Genomic DNA, 22,477 nt, shown 5'->3' with positions numbered 1-22,477 from the left:
GCAGAAGCTAGACAAATACAGACCTCAAGAATCCGCGTATGAATCTCAACAATGGTGACAAACGAAAAGCTTCATGCCGCAATGCATGCTGGGAGTCATGGATGAGATGTGTATGGTGGCACCCAGCATGAATTGCGGCATGAAGCTTTTCGTTTTTCACCATTGTTGAGATTCATACGCGGATGCTTGATGTCTGTTTGTTACCATAGTCTGTAAAGTCCTGTACGAACGGTATTTAAAAATAATTTGAAGCTAATTGTAATATGATAATCCTTTTAAAAGTACACTAATCTTTCAAATATTTAACTCTTGCTTATCTTAACATTTTTACATGTTCATAGTGATAATATTATTATCTGAGCATGTTTTTCTCATGATTATTTCTGCTGTTTCAAATGTGTTCAAATAAACACACTTTTACAGCAATCAGAGTAAACTAATGTTAAAGAGTCAAGGGTCAAGAGCCCAAATAAAGCTGACACTAATCACGATTCTGGTGACTTTAAATGAAACATTCAATGAATCATCAACACCAAAACCTGTTAATTCTCAATAAGAGCTTCTGTAGAGTCTGACAGAAATAAAGTTAATCTGGTTATTAATAACAAGTGAAAGCAGCATTTGAAAAAGACATTGAAAAAGAGGCATGATGTGATTGGCTGCAAAAAACACCCATTAATCTTTAAGTTTTCATGAATTAAGATTGAATTTATTTATTTGAATGTATTGTTTTATATATTTTAGAGCATTTTATGGGATACCATATAAAAATACCTATAATTTTTTTCATAAACACAAACTCTCCTCCACCCAGTGCTATTCTATCCAGAGTTACATTTTAACACACATTGTGTGTTAAAAATATACACAACACAACATGTGTCAAAATACCATCAACACATGCTGTGTGTTGTTTTTTAACACATCTCTTTTAAGAGTGCTGAAGGTGAGCATGTTTCTGGGCTAAATGTGGCTTTTAAAAGATCCTCCTTCATAAATAGTGTCTTCTTGAAAAACACAGTAATTCAGCATCTGATTTATCATCTGTTTTCAAATGTTATTGTTTTAGTTTCTTTAATGCAGTTTCTTTAATTCAGTTTCACTTCTACTGGTGAGGATGATATTAGACTGGACTGTATATATTGAAATGCAATCCTCCATAATGTCTTAATTAAGAACACACAGTTGTAGCCAAATCAGCTCAAATGAGGGAAATGAATAATTAATAATTAATGACTAATAATTAATAATTAATCATACTGGTTATGAGCCATATTACCTACACATTTTAAATCGTCCAAAAAGGGTATACATAGCCTGTATATTTGTGTCTCTATATATAGATAATTAACCACAACAAATTACAACCAATTATGAATATACAGATGGGCTATAGATCAAATTTGTGCAATGCCTACCAAATTAATGTCATATCGAATAATTTGTTCGTCCGCCAAACGAATTATGCGATTTTCTTATCGACTCTCAAGGAGGATTATTCTTCTTATAAACTCTCAAGAAAGGCTATTCTTCTGGCCATGAATAATAACTTTCCTGTTCTATAAGATTACTAACCTGTAGGCTAATCAACAATATAAAGCTTGTAGCTACACAGCAAAATCCCCAGTGTTAAATTAACACTCCTCAGTGTTTATATGTGTCCACACTACAGGGTGTTAAAAATTAACACTGAACAGTGTTGAAGTTAATGAGTTAATTAAGTTAACACTGAAGCAGTGGTGAAGTTAATGAGATAATTAAGTGATTAATTAAGTGATGATTGGCCATTAGTGGTGACACCTGATGATAACAAGCAGACTCACTGAAGGAAAGAGAAACAAGAACAGAAAAAAGAGAAACACAAGAACTACTGACTTCGAGCCATTATTGCACTTATTATTTTACCAGTTTGACTTTATTTCTGTCATACATCTACACACTGTCTTATTTAGATTTAACCGAAGTTTAGATGGTAATGTTTTATGGAATGCTTCGTTTCATGTCACCATTATGGTGGTCAGTGTTTGCTTTAGTTGGGCTCTTGACACTTTATTATTTAACATTAGTATTTCTCTGGCTGCTCCAACTCTGTGCTTATAGAGCATATGTGTTGTGGCAAGAGAAACTATGATTTGGGCTGTGTTTCCTGAAAACATCACAACCCTAATTTGATCGTATAGACCATTTGTTGCAGTTGGTCTTCAATCAAGTTAAGTTTAAGATGCTTTTGGAAATTCAGCCCTGGTTATGTTTCAATGATGAAATTGCTAGTGACCTGTTTCAATGATGTCACCCATCATTATAAACTGATTTATCCAATTGTTTTATTAATTTTTCACTACAGTAGTTACTTCCAGCAATGTTTTAAAGATCTGAAGGATTTAAAATCACACACAGACATCAAGAATCTACATATGAATCTCAACAATGGTGACAATCAAACAAATGCTTAATGTTGCAATGCATGATGGGAGCCACCAATCAGAACGCATCAATGGCTGACATCATGCATTGCAGCATGAATAAATTATGCAGCTGAATTGTCCTGTAATTTTCATTGTTTGTTCTGTTTGCTTTTATTTTGCTATTGTTTTGTTCTGACTTTAGTAGCTTGTTTTGTGATGTTCAGAGTTGATCTGTTTGTCACTAGTTTGTTTATTGTCACCATTGTTGAGACTCATATGCTGATTCTTGATGTCTGTGTGTTTAAACACAGTAACTTCTTTGCTCAAAGTATTTTCAAAATTTTTGATATTGCTGTTGGATCTCAAACTGTAGAATCTCAGAGCTACAATCACCAATACTAAAACAAGACATCAAGCATATAGTCAAAGATTTAGACTCTGAATGACAACAGTGAATCAGGTCACTACATGATAATGTTTTTATCATCAAAACATATTGTGAGCAAGTCATGTTTTCTCTTGCAGTAACAAATGTGCTTTATAAACACAGAGTTGCAGCAACCAGAGAAAAACTAATATTGAAATATGAAAAGTGTCAAGAGCCCAACTAAAGCAAACACTGACCACCATAATGGTGACTTGAAAAGAAAAATTCCATAAAACATTACCGTCTAAACTTCTGTTAAATCTCAAGAACTTTTGTCGATGTAGAAAAGAAAATAAAGTAATAAAAGTCAGTTTGACAGAAATAAAGTCAAACTGGTAATAATAAGTGCAACAATGTGTAATGACTCGAAGTCAGTAGTTCTTGTGTTTCTCTTTTTTCTGTTATTGTTGTTTCTCTTTCCGTCAATGATTCTGCTTATTAACATCAGGTGTCACCACTAATAGCCAATCATCACTTAATTAATCACTTAATTATCTCATTAACTTCAACACTGCTTCAGTGTTAACTTAATTATCTCATTAACTTCAACACTGTTCAGTGTTAATTTTTAACACCCTGTAGTGTGGACACATATAAACACTGAGGAGTGTTAATTTAACACTGGGGATTTTGCTGTGTAAGATCACACATTTAAGAGGCTGTGTTCTATGAGCAGCAGACAGAGACAATCAAGTGTATAATGGGTTTTAATAAATGAAACTATAAACATACAACTACATTTAACGAAGAATATATATATATAGTCTGCTTGTTATCATCCGGCTCCAGGGGGATAAACAAAGGCCTTCTGAGGGTAATCCGTGCAGTTTTGTCGTAAAAATATACATATTTAAAACTTTATAAACGAAATAACTGGCTTCCGGTAGCGGTCGACGTGCGTTCACGGAGATGGATGCTGGCGTATGACGTAGGACGTAGCGTAGGAAGCGTCGTGACGTAGAACGAACGTGACAGCACAGCCAGAGAGCAGAGCAAAACAAAACTCTACGTTCGTTCTACGTCACGACGCTTCCTACGCTACGTCCTTTCGTTTATAAAGTTTATAAAGTTTTAAATATGTATATTTTTACGACAAAACCGCACGGATTACCCTCAGAAGGCCTTCGTTTACCCCCCTGGAGCCGGATGGATTACTTTTGTGAAGGATGCATGCACATTTTTGGGACTTGAAGGAGGTGGACCCCATTACTTCACATTATAACCACTGAAAGATCTAAGACATTTTCTAAAATAACTGAAAATGTGTTCGTCTGAAAAAAGATTGACATATGCATCTCGAACGGCTTGAGGGTGAGTAAATCATGGGTTAAATATAATTTTTGGCTGAAATATCCCTTTAAACGCATTTGAATCTTGATAAAGATAATACTTGCATTGATCTTTGTTGCTGAGCAGGAATGCGTGTGTTTGAGTGTCCTTTTTCGGTGTGTCCGTTAGTTGGAAGTGTTTTTTCGTTTCTTCCGGAGCTTGTGTCGTTCGCAGGAAGTTCGAACAGTTCCCTTGTAAGCGGAGTTGCGGAAAAATTCAGTTTAAGTCCGTTTCACTCGTAGGTAGAAATGAATGAACACGAGACTAAAACAAGGCAAGAAGCCAGAGATACGACTAATACAAAAAAAAAGCTAAGAAGCTAAAAGACAAAACAAAATGGAGAGCGGATAAACTTGAAGAAGAGGAGAGAAGACAAAGCAAAACCAAACAAGAACCAACATGATGGCGTGTGCATCCTTCTTTAAAGAGTTAGAAGTCCACCCCTCTCCTGGGTGGTTAGACCAATTGGATTAAGAAACTTTGAGCGGGAGAGAGTTTCTTTGTCTCAGCTTGATGGCCTAATTTGCATGGTTTATGACAGTGTTAGACTTTGTCATTTCTACTCCAAATGATGGTAAACACAGTATAATACATTTTATCATAACCTACTACATATATTTAGCCTAGGCACACCGAGAGGTTTAATTAGATACCAAGCTTGCTATATCTGGAAGATACAAACATAGAGATACATTCTTATTCTTTAAAATAAGCACTTAAAGTCCAACTAACACAACTATAAAGTCATAACTAGGCTAATAAAAGGGGGAAAACATGCATGCATACAGGAATATATCATATACATTTCAGAATTATTTATATTCTGAGTTAGATACAAAGGATGTTTGTGTGTGTGTAATGGGGCATCTGGTGAGGGCTTTTCCTGGCCATCTGGACTTGGAGTACTGTGAGAGGGGGGTTTGAAATTGATAGTGATCTAATTGAAGCTCACGACAAAGTTTGGAGGTGTTCCTGTTAAACTTCCACCAGGCCACAAACGTGTCAAAAGGGAGCAATTAGATTCAGACTCATCGGCGCTAAGCTGTGATTTACATAATATGAGTCAAAAGGTTAAAAGCTTTTCTGAATCTTAAAATGACAAGTCATCGTGATTTGATCCAGACACTACACAGTGCTTCATCCAAATCTGACCTTGCATCTCTTTCCACTTTGTAAATGTTACAGGTCATTTACTGACAGTCACTTCCACAACATCTACCAGTTATACTTCTACAGGTGTGTTGATTCTGGACTATTGGCCTTTTAAAAGAAACCCCTCAAATGATTCTTCATTAATATTCAGGATCTGCGTCTGATTTATCATCTGTTTCCATCTATTGTTGTTTTAGTTTCTTTACAGCCGATCACTTCCACGACATCTACCAGTTTTACTTCTACAGGTGAGGATGATGTTAGACCCACATGCAGGGGGTCTAATCATCATAACACTGTTATATTAAAATGCAACCCTCCGTAATTAATATCTTCATGAAGAACACAGAACTTCATCTAATTCTGACTTCGATTCTCTTTTCATCCTGTAAATGTTACAGATCATTTACTGACAGTCACTTCCACAACATCTACCAGTCCCACTACTGAAGGTGAGCATGTTTCTGGGCTGAATGTGACTTTTAAAAGAAGCTCCTTAACTATTGTTTTTATGTGGAACACCATAATTCAGCATCTGACATCTGATTTATCTGTTTCCATCTGTTATTGTTTCAGTTCCTTTACTGCCAGTCACTTCCACAACATCTACCAGTTCTACATCTACAGGTGAGGATGATGGTGGATTGCACTGTAATATTGAAACGCGACCCTCCATAATCAATGTCTTAATAAAGAACACTGTAATTCATCATCTGAGTCTGATTTTACATGTTATTGTTTCAGTTTCTTTACAGCCGATCACTTCCACGACATCTACCAGTCCCACTACTGAAGGTGAACATGTTTCTGGGCTGAATGTGACTTTTAAAAGATGTTCATTAACTTTTGTTTTTATGAGGAACACCATAATTCAGCATCTGAAATCAGATTAATCTGTTTCTATCTGTTATTGTTTCAGTTGCTTTACAACCAGTCACTTCCACAACATCTACCAGTTCAACATCTACAGGTAAGGATGATTCTGGACTCAATTTGGCCTTTTAAAAGAAATCCATCAAGATGGTTTTCTTCATGAAGAACACAGTAGTTCATTATCTGAGTCTGATTTAACATAGATTTCCATCTGCTATTTTTTTTTTTTTTTCAGTTCCTTTAAAGCCGTTCACTTCCACAACATCTACTAGTTCTACTTCTACAGGTGAGGTTGATTCTAAACTGAATGTATCCTTTAAGAAGAACCCCCTCATAATGATTTTATTCATGAAGAACACAATAATTCAGTATCTGAATCTGATTTATCATCGGTTTCCATCTGTTATTTTTGCAGTTCCTTTACAGGTGGTTACTTCCTCTACATTTACCAGCTCTACATCTACAACATCTACCAGTTCTACTTCTACAGGTGAGAATAAATCTAGACTGAATGTGGCCTTTAAAAATAAACCCCTCAAGCCCAGATAGCGACATTGTTTCAACCCACATCTGGCACATGTGGAAATATGATCTGGCCCACATGCAGCGTGGAATGACGGCCCTTGGGAGGCTCACTCCTGTTTGCCAGATCTGGGCCACAAGCAGGCCATAGCAATGCCACATGTCAAGATCAAAGAAATAAACCAGAATTGGACCTTATCTGAGCCACAACATCTGTGTGTATTAAATATGGAGTCATCTCAGCCTTAATAAGCCTGTTAACAAGCATTACCAGCTTCACTATTACTAACCAGATTTACTTTATTTGTGGCAGACGTCTAAATTTCTTATTGGCCTGCTTGTGGCCCAGATCATCTTTCCACATCTTTGTGCCAGATGTGGGCCGGATCTGGGCCGAAACAATGTTGCTATCTGGGAGATTATATTCTTCATCTCTTTTGATGATTTTCTTGGATTGTAATATTGAAACGTGACCCTCCATAATCAGTGTCTTAATAAAGAAAACAATAGTTCATAATCTGAGTCTGTATTTTTTTTTTTTTTTTTTAGTTCCTTTACAGCCGATTACTTCCGCAACATCTACCAGTTCTACATCTACAGGTGAGGATCATTCTGAACTGAATGTGGTCTTTTTCCCTCATAATGATTTTTTTTCATGAAGCACACAGTAGTTTGTCACCTGAGTCTGATTTAACATTGGTTTCCATCTGTTATTTTTCAGTTTATATACAGCGTGTCACATCCACAACATCTGTCAGTCCCAGGACTACAGGTAAATGCGTTGCCGAACTGGAATTGAACTGAATCGGTAATTCAGCATCTGAGTCTGATTTATAATCTGTTCCCTGTTTCATTCTTTCAGTTCCTTTACAGCCGGTCTCTTCTACAACATCTACCAGTTCTAATTCTACAGGTGAGTGACGCTGACTTCTTTTCATCCACACTCAAAAAAAAAATTTGGTCTAAAAATAAGATTTATGTATTTTAATTGCATAACAAATTCCCATGCATTTGGATTACATAGTTTTAACATAAACCAATCAATAATCTGAATGTGATTCATATGTTTAAGTCATATCTAAATGAAACAGATAAGATTTATGTAATTGTATTAATAAACTGAATGTGATTTATATTTGTCAGTCGTATGTAAATGAAACAGGTAAGATTTATGTAATAGTACACAGAAAAACGCCCATGTTAAATTAACACTCAGTTAATGAGCTCAGTGTTCATATGTGTGCACACTACAGAGTTAAAGCGGTGTTGAAGTTAATGAGATAATTAAGTGATGATTGGGCATTAATTATGAACACCTGCTGTTAACAAGCAGAATCACTGAAGGAAAGAGAAACACAAGAATTACAACTGACTTCAGCCACAGCCTTAGATGAAATCAACTGAAGAGAAAAGAAGACATTAAATCTGTGAAGATCTCAGCAGAGGAGGATTAAACAACTCCACAAACAGCATTACCAGCTTCACTTATTACTAACCAGACTGACTTTATTTCATTTCCGTTTGAATGAAATCAATAGTCACCATGATGGTGGTTAGCGTTTGCTTTTGTTGGGCTCTTGACCATTGACTCTTTAATATAACATTTTCTCTGGCTGCTATAATTATGTGTTTATGAAACACATTTGTTACAGCAAAAAAGCCATGAGAAAAAGAGATCAGGTGATGTTGGCTGTTTATTGATGAAGGTGTAATCATCATATTGTGGCCTGAATCACTTATCTTTTTCAGTGTCTAATGCTTTGATTATTGGGGTTATGTGATTTTGTTTATTATAGTAGCTGTGTGACCTGACAGCATTAGATCCAACAGTTAATCAAATAATATAAAGAATTTTAAAAACATTTAGTGCATTAAACTTTCTCTTTTTTTACATTATTACTTAGACATCAAGAATCAGTGTATGACTCTCAACAATGGTGACAATCAATGAAATGCTTCATACTGCAGTGCATGCTGGGTACCACCAATCAAAACTCACCCATATCTCCCAGCATGCATTGCGGCATTAATAAATTATGCATCAGGATTTTTTGTATCTTTTGTCACCATTGTTGAGATTCATATGCTGTTTCTTGATGTCTGTGTGAGTCTAAGTATTGCTATAGATGAAAAGTTTTTGTGCACTAACTATAAAAAAAAAAGTATATTGTTTGAGAAACAACACTGTTAGACTTCATGCTGTAAAATCAAATGGCTTCTGTTATGAATAAAACAATATTAAAAAGCATTAGACACTGAACAAGATCAGCGAATGAGGCAATTACATGATGATGACTTTGTCGTCATCATCATCAATAAACAGCCAACATCACCTGAACTCTTTTTCTCTTGGCTTTTTTGCTACAATAAACGTGTTTTCTAAACACATAATTATAGCAGCCAGAGAAAATGTTATATTAAAGAGTCAATGGTCAAGAGCCCAACTAAAGCAAACGCTAACCACCATCATGGTGACTTTAAAATACAACTATTGATTTCATTCAAACGGAAATGAAATAAAGTCAGTCTGGTCAGTAATAAGTGAAGCTGGTAATGCTGTTTGTGGAGTTGTTTAATCCTCCTCTGCTGAGATCTTCACAGATTTAATGTCTTCGTTTCTCTTCAGTTGATTTCATCTAAGGCTGTGTCTGAAGTCAGTTGTAGTTCTTGTGTTTCTCTTTCCTTCAGTGATTCTGCTTGTTAACAGCAGGTGTTCATAATTAATGCCCAATCATCACTTAATTATCTCATTAACTTCAACACCGCTTTAACTCTGTAGTGTGCACACATATGAACACTGAGCTCATTAACTGAGTGTTAATTTAACATGGGCGTTTTTCTGTGTACTATTACATAAATCTTACCTGTTTCATTTACATACGACTGACAAATATAAATCACATTCAGTTTATTAATACAATTACATAAATCTTATCTGTTTCATTTAGATATGACTTAAATATATGAATCACATTCAGATTATTGATTGGTTTATGTTAAAACTATGTAATCCAAATGCATGGGAATTTGTTATGCAATTAAAATACATAAATCTTATTTTTAGACCAAATTTTTTTTTTGAGTGCAAGTCTGTTTTGTTGACAAATTGTTGTCTTGTTAATGTTACACCTTATGAAACAGTCATTTACATTTAGTCATTTAGCAGACACCTTTATCCAAAGCGACTTAAAAATGATGATGTATGTCAGTCACTAAATGAATGTAATACATCTGAGTTTGATTTGATATTTCCTTCTCTTCATGTTACATGTAACATTACAGTCTCCTAACCTAAATGAATATAGTGTGATTGTGTATCATGTATTAATGTAACATTTTTGTTATGGTCATTTAAATATGGCATGTGATGATTTTACTGTTATGATCTGAACTTACCACTGGCTCAAAATTGGTTTTCAGTTTTTACAAAAGACACCATGAATAAATAAATCATACATAAACAGGACTGCACATCTGCTTAATCAAATGATGGGCTTTGGTATGTTCTAACCTTAGTCTGAGTGAGATTAGGTGTTGATTTAAAAAAATCTTGAATGAGTCCATTGGGATTTGCCATGTAATGTATTTGACCAGTTTTATAATTAAATAAAAGATAACTGTAAACCAATTTACAATGGATTATTCTCACACCCACTGCATCAGCCAGTCCCACCGAAATGACTTTCGAAAGGAACTTCTATTTAATTCATGCTGAGTTTTCCAATTCCAGGTCTGAACTTTACACTGCTGGAAGGATGCAAGGTAAATTGAGATGAGTTTCTTAAACTGTGATTGGAAGGTTGGACATCATACCATAAAACTTGAATCAAAAGCACAATACACTATGATATGCACTGTATAATGTGCACTATAATGTTTTTTTTTTTTTTTTTTTGGTCAGTGTTGTTGATTCTTTGCATACAGTAGATATATGTTGAACTACTTGTTCCTTTTACATGCACCAACAATTAACTTTTATTTAGAAACCATAACAGAAAAACATTAAAATCAACAAATAATCTTCAGTGCTCTGTGATTTCAGGCCACAGGACGATGTGTAGAAAATCTTCTTGAGCAGATAGAGAACATCACAGCTGAAGTTCTCCCTTTGACCGTAAGAAAAACATGACAAAATAATAATTGTTTGTCACTAGATGATACTGTAGCAATGCTTTCTTTTGTTTCAACATTTACAAATAATACTCATTATATGATCATTAAAATAGGATGTTACCAAAATTTTGGATTTGGTCCTCAACGCTTCAGAGAAGGTTTTAGAGTCATCATCAGCTGACCCAAATAAACTGGTGTCAGATGGAAACCGTGTGTTAAAAGCCAGTGAGAAGCTGGTGTCCATGCTGGTGAAGCCGACAGACACATATGCCAATGTCAGTTTTACTCTTGACACTGTGGGTAAGTAAAACAGAACTGAGGAAGTATACAGGTACAGCCTACATGATATTACTAACTTTGTAGAGCTGCACCATTAATTGTTACACCAATTAACATTTTTCCAGAACCTAAATTACATTTTATTTTGTTTAGTTATCTGTTCAGAATCGAGAATCTGTTTAAAAAATAAATAAATATATGTGATTCTCAATTTAACCAGAATCATGCAGCTGTATAAATTTGAATTCTGGAGTATGAACTAATCGTTGACTTTCTGGATGATCTAATTATTTCATGATTTCTCGTCTGGCTGATGTGAAATATTGTTAGACGGAATAATTTACACAATGTGTGTGGGTTGTTTTGTTCTTCTAAATCAGAGAGTCAAGTCTTCATGGTTGGACCAAATGTCACCTTAGATAAAATCCCTCGACTTGACACGACAAATTCTTCTGTGGACATCGATCTCATTGGAATCGCCAAGAACAATATTGAAAGTATGTGAAAAGTTTTGGTATCACTCATTAAATAACTTTTTACATACCTCCAATATAATATCACATTCAGTGTGTGTGATTTTCTGTCACACAGGATCAGCTGCTGTAGCTTTCATGAGTTATAACACAATGGAGAATCTACTGAAGCCCGACTTCTTCAACACATCAAATGACACGGTTAAAACCATGATGTCCACTGTGATCTCAGCAACTCTTCCCAAAACCACCAACACTAAACTCACCAAACCAGTCAACTTCACTCTCAAACACATCAGAGTGAGTAACTTTCATTTACTACTTCATAATCTCCTTTATCCACTGTTCTAATCAATCAGGGATCGGTTTGAAAATTTACAGTAATTCAGAAAAATGGGATGGATGGAGAAAATAAAATGGAGGTGACGGCTGATAGAAAAGTTTCTAGGTATATCAGCTACTATGTAAAACTAATAGTTCTGAATTATTTGGACTCATTTTATCATTTGGTCATAGTTTATAATTTTGGATATTTCCTTCCGTTAACTGTTTTTCTTAAACTTTCACTGTTCTGCATTAAATCATACTGGGATGTTTGCTGAAAATGTTGGGTTATTATCTACACAGTGGAGAATCTACTGAAGCCTGACTTCTTCAACACATCAAATGACATGGTTAAAACCACAATGTCCACTGTGATCTCAGCTACTCTTCCCAAAACCACCAACACTAAACTCACCAAACCAGTTAACTGAGAGTTGATATCACAGTGGACAAAATGACAAACTTTGATCAACAAAATGACATTTCAACGTTTTTTTTTCCTAGCGGGACCATGGATATGCAAATTAGCCCCGCCTCTACTCACTCACACCAGTTCAGAGATCCACTCGATAAACTTTACTGGCAGTAAAGCTGGCAGTTGGATTTAGAATTTTATGAAAAATAACTCTCATGTTCACACTGCTACGGTGGCCGAGAGAGCTCAATGTGCTGCAACTGAAGAAAACACATGCAAATAGAAAAACACCCGCAAATTAAGAAAACATCTTTATCAGTTTCACAACACATTTGCGCTCCAAATACTCACCCTACCATTTAAACCTAAAACAGATGCAAAGTTACAAATATTTCAAAAGAGTTACCAACAGTTGTGTTTAGGATAAGGGGTTGGTCAATGCGATATATCAATTAAATTAAAATAATTAAATAACTAAATAATTCCTGAAAGTTAAAAATACAAATACATAATAAAATAGTAAGTGCTCTAAGGTTTTGGCCAGCCGCCACTTGAGGTATCCCTAATATGCATGTCTTTTCTTTATTGTTCAGAAGCTTGTTCCCAACGGTTCCCTGTCCTGTGTGTACTGGGATATCAGCGAGTGGATTGTAGATGGTTGTTCTGTTTTAAAGACCAACAGCAGCTACACTGTGTGTTCCTGTGTTCATCTGTCCACATTCGCTCTCATCATGCAAACCAGCCGTCCATCAGAGGTACGAGAACATTTATAGTGAGCATTGAAGAACAGCACAGATTTGGCACTCATGTACTCTGACATGTTTTCTCAGAGCGACTCACTGCTGGAGCTGTTGAATTTGGTGTGTGTGCCAGTTGGGCTGGTGTTCTTCAGTTTGGCCCTGTTGACCTTTGCCCTTTGTCAATGGAGTCCTGGAGTGAATAATGTGGCTCGAATCAATATCTGTGTGAGTCTTCTGTTGGCTCACCTTCTGTTCCTGCTCACACAACAGTTCCTGAGCCTCATACGCCCTCATCAGGTGAGAATGATGAAGGAGCCCTACAGCTCAGCACAGTCTCACTGAGAATCATCATAACCGTCTCTCATGATCTCCAGGAGTTGTGTGCCGTGATATCAGGTGTGCTGCACTTCCTCTTTCTCTCCGGCTTTGTGTGGATGTTCATTGAAGCTGTGCTGCTCTTCATCTGTGTGAAGAACCTATCACAGATCAGCTCCAAAAAGAGGGCTGTACTTAGCATTGGATTCCTGTGTGTGATTGGATATACGGTTCCTCTGGTTGTGGTGGGCGTGTCTGCTGCGGTGGATCCTAAAGGCTATGGAAGTGAAGAGTGAGTTTAGTTTGAGTGACTCAGAGATCTTCATCCATGTTTGTTTATTGATATTTTTTTGACTCTATCTTCTTCCAAACAGTTGCTGGTTTAAAATGGATAAAGGTTTTTTCTGGAGTTTTCTGGGACCTGTTGCGGTCATAATTGCTGTAAGCACATTTCTTATTTCTTTTATCTCATGACTTTGTATTAAAAGGAAAACACTGATTAATTACCATTTTTTTTCTCTTATTGTGCAGTTAAATGTGATTCTTTTCATCAACATCATTATCAGTCTCAACTTGACTTTGAAAAATCTGAACCCTGAAGTTTCACAGATGAAACAAACCAAGTAACAAACAATCTGATTTAAAATAGCAAATAGTCAATAAAGACCAGAGGTGGAGAGTCCAGGGGTCAGAAAGTAAAAGTCCTGCCATATATTTATTCCACCCATGAACTCACACAGCAAAAACTCCAGTGTTAAATGAACTCTCCTGGGAGTTTATTTGGCTCCAGACTCAAGAGTGTTAAAGTTAATGAGCTAATTAAGTGATTGATTGAGTGATGATTGACCATTATTGAAGACACCTGATGTTAACAAGCAGAATCACTGAAGGAGAAAAATCACAATTTTAGTCACCATTATGGAGATCAGTGTTCGATTTAGTTGGGCAGTTGACCTTCAAATGTTTAACTTTAGATTTTGTTTGGCTGTTGATCTGAGTTATTACAGCCAGATGAACAAAAAGAAAAGTTGATCAGGTGGTGTTGGTTATATTTTAACATAATCATAATTTGATCTGAATCACTGAACTCATTTAGAGCCTAATCTCAGACTTAAATGTATATTGGTCATTACAACATCACAGTAATTCTACAGATTAAGATCCATATTTTTCAATATAATTTAAATTATTTCTTAAAAGTTGTTCTGATAAAGAAAAAGAAAATCTTTCTTTAAGGCACACACAGAAATCAAGATTCAGTGTAGGAATCTCAACAATGGTGATAAAAAGAATATTCAATTAGGAAAACAAGACAATTCAGATCATAATTTATTCATACCGCAATGCATGATGGGAGCCATGGATGAGTTTTGATTGGTGGCACCCAGAATGCACTGCAACATGCTGTATTATTGTCACCATTGTTGAGAATCACAGGCTGATTCTTGGTGTCAGTGTGTCCAAATAATATATTTTTTCAAAGTCTTTTGATCAGAACAACTTTCAAGAAATTTTTCTGATTACATTGAAAATGATTAACATGGCATAATATTAGAATCACAGGCTGCTGTAATCAACAAGGTAAACTTAACTCTCTAAATGAGTTTTGTGATTCAGGTCAAATTATGATTATGTCAAAACATAACCAACACCACCTGATCAACGTTTCTCTTTGTTCATCTAAGAGTTATATCCCAGATACAACAGCCAAACAAAATCTAAAGTTATTAGTTTAAGGGTCAAGAGCCCAACTAAAGCAAACACTGATCACCATAATGGCAACTTAAAAAAGAGATTTTCTCCTTCAGTAATTCTGCTTGTTAACATCAGGTGTTTTCAATAATGGTCAATCATCACTCAATCAATCTCTAAATTATCTCATTAACTTTAACACTCTTGAGCCTGGAGCCAAATAAACTCACAGGAGAGTTCATTTAACACTGGAGTTTTTGCTGTGCGAGTTCATGGGTGGAATAAATATATGGCAGGACTTTTACTTTCTGACCCCTGGATTCTCCACCTCTGATAAAGACACATTAAATATGTTTCTTTCTCTTTCTCTGCAGGATTATGACTTTTAAAACACTGGCTCAGTTTGTGATTCTTGGTTGCTCCTGGATTCTGGGTTTCTTCACTAATGGCAGGAAGGAGCTGGAGATCCTCTTCCTGATCTTGAACTCCCAGCAGGGAACCTTCATCTTCCTGGTCTATTGTGTCCTCAATAATGAGGTCAGACATCATGTTACTCTAGTACCAGATAATCTTCTGCTTCACATAATTCATATGAGTTCCATCTTATTTTCACACCTGAGAGACTACAGCACTGTTCCAAAACCCAGTTAACTGCCTTTTATAAAGCATTTTAGGCCATATAGGCACATTTCCAACAGAAAGGCTGTTCCAAAAGATCTAGTAATCATTTCTTGTGAAATAACCCAATTTGACTGACTTTCTCTTCTTGTGCAGGTCAGGCAACAGTACAGGAATTGGTGGAGAGCTGTTCTTCCAGTCAGCAAAAATGTCCAGATGAGACATGAGACAAAGGCCATAAATCCTTATAAAGAATAAGAAAAAAAAAAAAAAAAAAAACACACAAAAAAAACCCAACAGTATTATAACAGTGAAAAAGTTGTCCAGTGTATGTCAATGTAAATCACCAACTCTTGTTTTCATTTAAATGAGTGAGATATTGAGAAATTCTTTATTGGAGCAATTTGAACAGTGCTTTTCAATTTAATGTAAAACAACACAACCTGTAAAATGTATGTTCTGTGTTTCCCCCTTCATTGAGTATTTGGTTCTGTCCTGTGACCTATTTTTCCTTAGTGTAACAAATGTAAAATTAGCATTATTCTTTTTACTCAAAATCTCCCTTTTTCTTATTATATGATCTCTGATTCTTTTATTTTGAATATTGTTTGATTTCATTGTATTGTCTTTTGATTTAATTACATTGGTATGAATAGTCTGAGGTTACCTTTTGGTAATGAAGTGTACTGCCCCTTTAAGAGACACTTAAAATCGCCATGAAATAAAATTTTACAATTCGTATTTTCATATGCAGTATTGTAGTGTTTATTATAAATGATTTATCTGTGCACTTCATTAATTAAAAAAAAATCATGTACCCTTATAATCAGGGTGCGATTTGTGAAAAAAACAGAGGGGGGGATGTTTCGAAAAAAAATTTTTTTTATAAAAATAAATCATGAGAACATGAACTTCATTCACTGCATTTGCTGCTCTGGGGTGCGTTTCCCGTACAACTATATAGTTCGCTGCTTAACTACCATAGTACGATGCATCGTTGGAGAAATCAACTAGCTAGTCACGACTGTTTCCCGAAACCGTCTGTCGCAAAGTATCGTTCAACCACGTTGGTTTATGACGTCTCGCACGTGGTGGACTAATAACTTATTTTAATTAATCTGTTTGAGATCGAATTAACGCTAGATTTTGTCATATAAGTTACAGACATGGCATCTAAAGACCATTTCTAATTTTTCTCAGTTATTTTGCTTTATTACCAGACTCAATATTTGGCTCGTTCTTACATAGTAGAGCACGTTTGCACATGCGCAGTCTTCAAAAACGGTGCTTTAAATCTCTTGACAAACTAAAAGACGTAAATTACATTTATGTATTCTAAATAAATAACACGGGTCCTACTGAATGTCAGCTTGCTTATTTTGCTAAAGATAAGGATTTATTCAGCCTACATCTCATGTAAACTAGAAACTATGCTTCTAACCACATCTCGAGAGCTGTCGTTCCAACCACACAAGTTTGCGATGCTGTTTGCGAACGTTCGTTGGAACGATGGTTTCGGGAAAGACCAAATCGTTGAACTATGCTGATAACGACGGAACTTGCGACCATAGTTGGCTAACGATGCTTTCGGGAAACGCACCCCTGGACCCTTTTCATTGTTCCCAGCTAGCTAGCTAGTTTTCGCGCTGAAAAAATACATAAATATTTGTACTTGGTGGCATTCTGAAAAGCCGTACATGGATCAAAGCTAATGGACAGGATCAGATAAATCAGAGCTTAGATTCTCTGGCCGAGCCCGAACTTCACCCGGTCCGGGCCCTTGATCTAGCACTTGTGTTACAAAATGCAACACCTCACGTGTCATGCTCAGCGAGCGTCTCCTCCACTCGCACGCATCACACCGGCCCGGGATAATAAACTTTAAAAATATTTATTTTGTTTAAAAATTATTCTATATTCTAAAACCTTGTTGAATTAAATTAGAGTTGTAGCCTACTTGGCCATCCAAAGTTCATTCTTGTTCATTTTCTGTGTTCATCATTGTTCACGTTTTTTTTTTTAATTTTTTTTTTTACGTTTCTTCATTCGAACCCATTTGCGATCCATTTCATTCTGAATAAACAAACAAGGCAGTTTACATGATTTGTCCTGGTTGCATTATTCATTAAGATAATAATTAATAAATGCACGCTCAATTACCCGTGAACTTGATAAATGTATATGTTTTACTATGCACATGCCTTTCAACTTCTGCCTTTCAGATTCTGTAGGCCTACTATATGTGTTGTAGCCATTAAATAAGCTAATTTAGTTTCATATTTGTTAAAATATTATAATGTTTTTTTTTTTTTTCCATCTATGTTGATTTATGAAAAGTGAACAGCACGAGTAAGATAAGATGTGCAGTATATCAGGAGACTTGTCAGACTAGTCAGACATGATTTTGACCACTTCATTAAGTTTTGTTTTGCAGAAAGCCTTTCTTTAAAGTGAATTTCGTTTTGTATAAATTGTATCTTAATTTTAATACATGTTTCATCAACGAATTGCATGTATTTAATAAATAAGAAGCAAATATAGCAGACAATAGGCTATAATCATGGAGGCGCGCCGCGGTCACTTGCACTGCACGTTAACTGGAGTGCATCTCATCATAAATTAACAGAGAATATTAAGAAATAGGCTATATCTAAAGAAAGCTTGAAATGTCTTTAAACGAAACAATTAAAACGAAAAGAAATATGCAACACTCTGATGTAATCCATGCATTTCTCCATATATGCGCATTCACGGAGATGGCGATCGTCAACTTCATCTTTGCTTCATCTCTCCTTCCCTGGCGCCACGTACCCCTGGTTATAACGGCCCACGTATTTAAAAAATGGTCCTGTTTAAATCGGGCTCGGGCTCATGATTACAGTTAATGTGTCGGGCCGGACCGACAAAGTCAATTCGCCTCATTCGGGCTTCGCGATACCGCGCCGCGCGAAACGCCTTCGCGCCGCAAGACCTCTAGACTCGCGTAAACGCGTCTTTACATTGATTGAAATCACTCGCGCCAGACACTCAGAAGTGAGTGAGTAATAAAAAAAAAACTTTGCTTTAGCCTCAATTGAGTAAAACACCGTGTGTAACTTCGGCCATTCTCAGTGGTGTGACTGGGACACTAACTCTGCTCGTCATCATAGAAACAGATAATCAGATTGTGATGTTTATTCCCGCTTAAGTAATATGTTGAATAATCGGCGTAAAAAAAGACCTGCAACCGTCTCGCAAGTGCTGATAGGCTATTACTCGTGAGGGTTAACCACCCAGCCAGCACAGCCATGTGGGGCCCAAATGGGTTTGACCTGGGCTATCTAACTGGGGCCCAGCCAGTTTTGTCCTCGGTTTCCATGTAGGCCCCACATGGGTTTGCCCAGATGAAATGAACACTACTTAGTGTGCACAGTACAGGCTGTTAAATGTAACACTGAATCAGTGTTGGAGGTAATGAGATAATTAAGTGATTGAATAATGATTGTGCATTAATGATGAACACCTGCTGTTAACAAGCAGAATCACTGAAGGAAAGAGAAACACAAGAACTACTTCCAGCCACAACCTTGGATGAAATCAACTGAAGATAAAATACATTAAATCTCTCAAGATCTGATTAAACAACTCCACAAACAGCATTACCAGCTTCACTTATTACTAACCAGACTGACTTTATTTCTGTCAGACATCTAGAGAAGTTCTTATTGAGAATTAACAGAGGTTTAGATGTTGATTATTTATTTGAAAGTAAGTAGTTTGATTTGATGTTACCACTGTGGCGATCAGTGTGTGCTTTAGTCAGGCTCTTGACTTTTTAACATTTGTTTTTCTCAGGCAGCTGTATCTGTTTGTTATGGTGAGAACAGCAAGAGAAAAGATAATCAGATGCTGTAAGCTGATTGATGATAAGAATATAATCATCATGTAGTGGCTTAACTCACTGATATTATGTGTAAGATTTGTACGGGTAGTATGTCATTCATTTTGTTTTATTGTTGTGATTCTACAGCAAGAGATCCAGCAGAGCTTAGTCAGAACATTAAATGATTTTTAAAACCCCATTTACACGTGTTGGACTACTGAAAGTTCTACTTGCACACAGACATCAAGAATCAGCATATGAATCTCAACAATGGTGACATGCTTCATGCTGCAATGCATTCTGAGTGCATCATACAAAACTTATCCATGGCTCCCAGAATGCATTGCACCATGAAGCATGTCACCATTGTTGAGATTCATATGCTGATTCTTGATGTCTGTGTGCGAGTAAATCTCACAGGAGCCCAAAATATGTAAATGGCATGTTAAAAATCGTTTGATGTTCTGATTAAATTTTATTATTCTCTTTCTGTAGAATCACAACAATAAAACAAAATGAATAACATACTACCCGTATAAACCTCACTCATAATCAATGAGCTAAGCCACTACATGATGATTTTACTCTTATCATCAATCAGCTTACAGCATCTGATTATATTTTCTCTTGCTGTTCTCACCATAACAAACAGACACAGCTGCCTGAGAAAAGCTAATGTTAAAAAGTCAAGAGCCTGACTAAAGCACACACTGATCGCCACAGTGGTAACATCAAATCAAACTATTACTTTCAAATAAGTAATCAACATCTAAACCTCTTCTTAATTCTTTTCTGTAGATGTCTGACAGAAATAAAGTCAGTCTGGTTAACAATAAGTGAAGCTGGTAATGCTGTTTGTGGAGTTGTTTAATCATATCTTGAGAGATGTAATGTATTTTATCTTCAGTTGATTTCATCCAAGGCTGTGGCCGGAAGTAGTTCTTGTGTTTCTCTTTCCTTCAGTGATTATGCTTGTTAACAGCAGGTGTTCATCAATAATGCACAATCATTATTCAATCACTTAATTATCTCATTACCTCCAACACTGATTAAGTGTTACATTTAACAGCCTGTACTGTGCACACTAAGCAGTGTTCATTTCATCTGGGCAAACCCATGTGGGGCCTACATGGAAACCGAGGACAAAACTGGCTGGGTCCCAGTTAGATAGCCCAGGTCAAACCCATTTGGGCCCCACATGGCTGTGCTGGCTGGGCAGCGCCGTGGGCGGGACATTGAGATTGAGCAAGTCTGCAGAGTGGTGATTACAGAGAGGCTGCGGAGCCAGCCAAAGTAGCGCATTTTTAAATAAAATGGACTTTAATCAAACCACGGATCCGTGATAAGTTTTGTGATCCGCCTCGCCACTATGTAGTAGCACTGATCACTTTGAGGGGGGGATAAATTTATCCCCACCGGGGATAAAAATAAGTAAGCAGAGGCAGGGATAAATTGACCAGAAAGGGGGAAATCCCACGCATCCCCCCCAGCAAATCGCACCCTGCTTATAATCTTTAATCAAATACGTTATCCTTCCCTCCCCCCTCGAAATGACTTTCATGTGCTCGAGTTTCATCTTCTCTTCCTGTCATGTGCTATGGCGCGAGGGTGTGGCAACTACTCTCAAACCGTTAGTTTGATATCAGCGAGAGATGGAGAGGAGGAGCGCTAAAGTAAAACCCTGCCCTCTATTCAATATTCCGTTTCATTGGAAATACGTCACAACACTAGAGAAAAGTGGTTTGTAACTTCCGGTTTACAGGGACATTAACTTTGGGCCCGTTCTCGCTTCTCTCAGTTCAAGCTAAGCTAATCTGAGATGAGGATGTCTCGTGGCTCGCAGAGCCAAAGATAGAGTTTTGAGAGAAGCTACAGAATGCATGTTTATTGATTAATTCTTTGTTTGTCCAGCTCTTTATTGTCCAGGAAATAAAGAGCCAGCTATAGAAGTTTGGTGTCCATTGTTCTACACACACAACACAGAGTCAATGTCCCATCACGAGGGACCGGTTACAATGGTGCCGTGACCTTTTAAGGATCCATCTAAAGATCGACACCTGTTCATTCGCCATGGGAGGCTGTAGTGACTGGTTTTAGGTATTTTTTTCAAGGACTGAAGGACATCATATTTTATATGAAGTAAATTGGACTGTTTTTTTTCCCCCTCAGAAAACGCATCAACTTGAATTCGGACTTTCAAACAATTTATTTACTGATTGATAATTATTATTAGCTTATGCTCTTCAGAACAATATTTCAGAACAATATTATATTATTTTATAATTTGTTTATTGTTCTAAAGTTGAAGTTAATTGACAGTTACAATACAGAAACATGGCGGAGGGTGTTAGTTACTGAGGAGGAGAATTACAATGTGTCATTTGACCTAAGTAGTCAATTTGTGAGGGGAAGGGGTCTTTTCAAAATACCTTCTGAACCCAGAACACTAACACGGCATTTGATACATCCGTTCTGACTTCCACAAGATATGTAGACCGTGCCATGGCAAATCCAATTAACCAAAACCCAGATTTGCGTTCACTTGGTGTAATAGCTGAGAAATTGGGTCAGTCCATTACTGCTCAAATACGATCTGTTAGAAGAGCACATAGCAGTAATTCTGAAAAGCCAACTGAGATGACGCTGTCTAATGTCAAATGAGTGATGCAATCCGATGTACACTCTCAGAAAAAAAGGTACAAAAGCTGTCGCTGTGGCGGTACCTTTTCAAAAGGTACACTTTTGTACCTAAAGAGTACATATTAGTCCCTCAAAGGTACATATTACTAATAATATGTACCTTTGGTACACTTTTGTACACTTTTTGGTACAGATTACTAATATGTACCTTTGGGGGACTAATATGTACTCTTTAGGTACAAAAGTGTACCTTTTGAAAAGGTACCACCACAGTGACAGCTTTAGTACCTTTTTTTTT

The 22,477-nt window shown here is 36.4% G+C and overlaps 2 protein-coding genes across 2 annotated transcripts in view; both read left to right on the top strand.

The window, feature by feature from the left end:
* The window catches only part of LOC307152637 (uncharacterized protein), a 121,016-nt gene that overhangs the window by 10,671 nt on the left and 87,868 nt on the right, over window positions 1-22,477 (top strand). The window lies entirely within an intron of this gene.
* On the top strand, window positions 4,696-16,423 carry LOC307154746 (adhesion G protein-coupled receptor E3-like; the record flags this gene model as incomplete). Its single annotated transcript, XM_079864835.1, has 24 exons — window positions 4,696-4,735; window positions 5,347-5,397; window positions 5,511-5,561; window positions 5,715-5,765; window positions 5,890-5,940; window positions 6,058-6,108; window positions 6,233-6,283; window positions 6,422-6,472; window positions 6,602-6,676; window positions 7,258-7,308; window positions 7,430-7,480; window positions 7,571-7,621; window positions 10,439-10,470; window positions 10,751-10,822; window positions 10,935-11,121; window positions 11,481-11,597; window positions 11,692-11,873; window positions 12,906-13,067; window positions 13,143-13,349; window positions 13,427-13,659; window positions 13,742-13,808; window positions 13,899-13,990; window positions 15,434-15,596; window positions 15,834-16,423. The coding sequence occupies 24 exons, from the start codon at window positions 4,696-4,698 to the stop codon at window positions 15,933-15,935; spliced, it is 2,241 nt and encodes a 746-aa protein (XP_079720961.1). The 3' UTR covers window positions 15,936-16,423.

The sequence above is a fragment of the Squalius cephalus genome (assembly GCF_949319135.1).
Source record: "Squalius cephalus genome assembly, chromosome: 2".
Taxonomy (NCBI): domain Eukaryota; kingdom Metazoa; phylum Chordata; class Actinopteri; order Cypriniformes; family Leuciscidae; genus Squalius; species Squalius cephalus.
The sequence above is the reverse complement of the archived record's forward strand: the minus strand, read 5'-3'. Positions and strand labels throughout refer to the sequence as shown.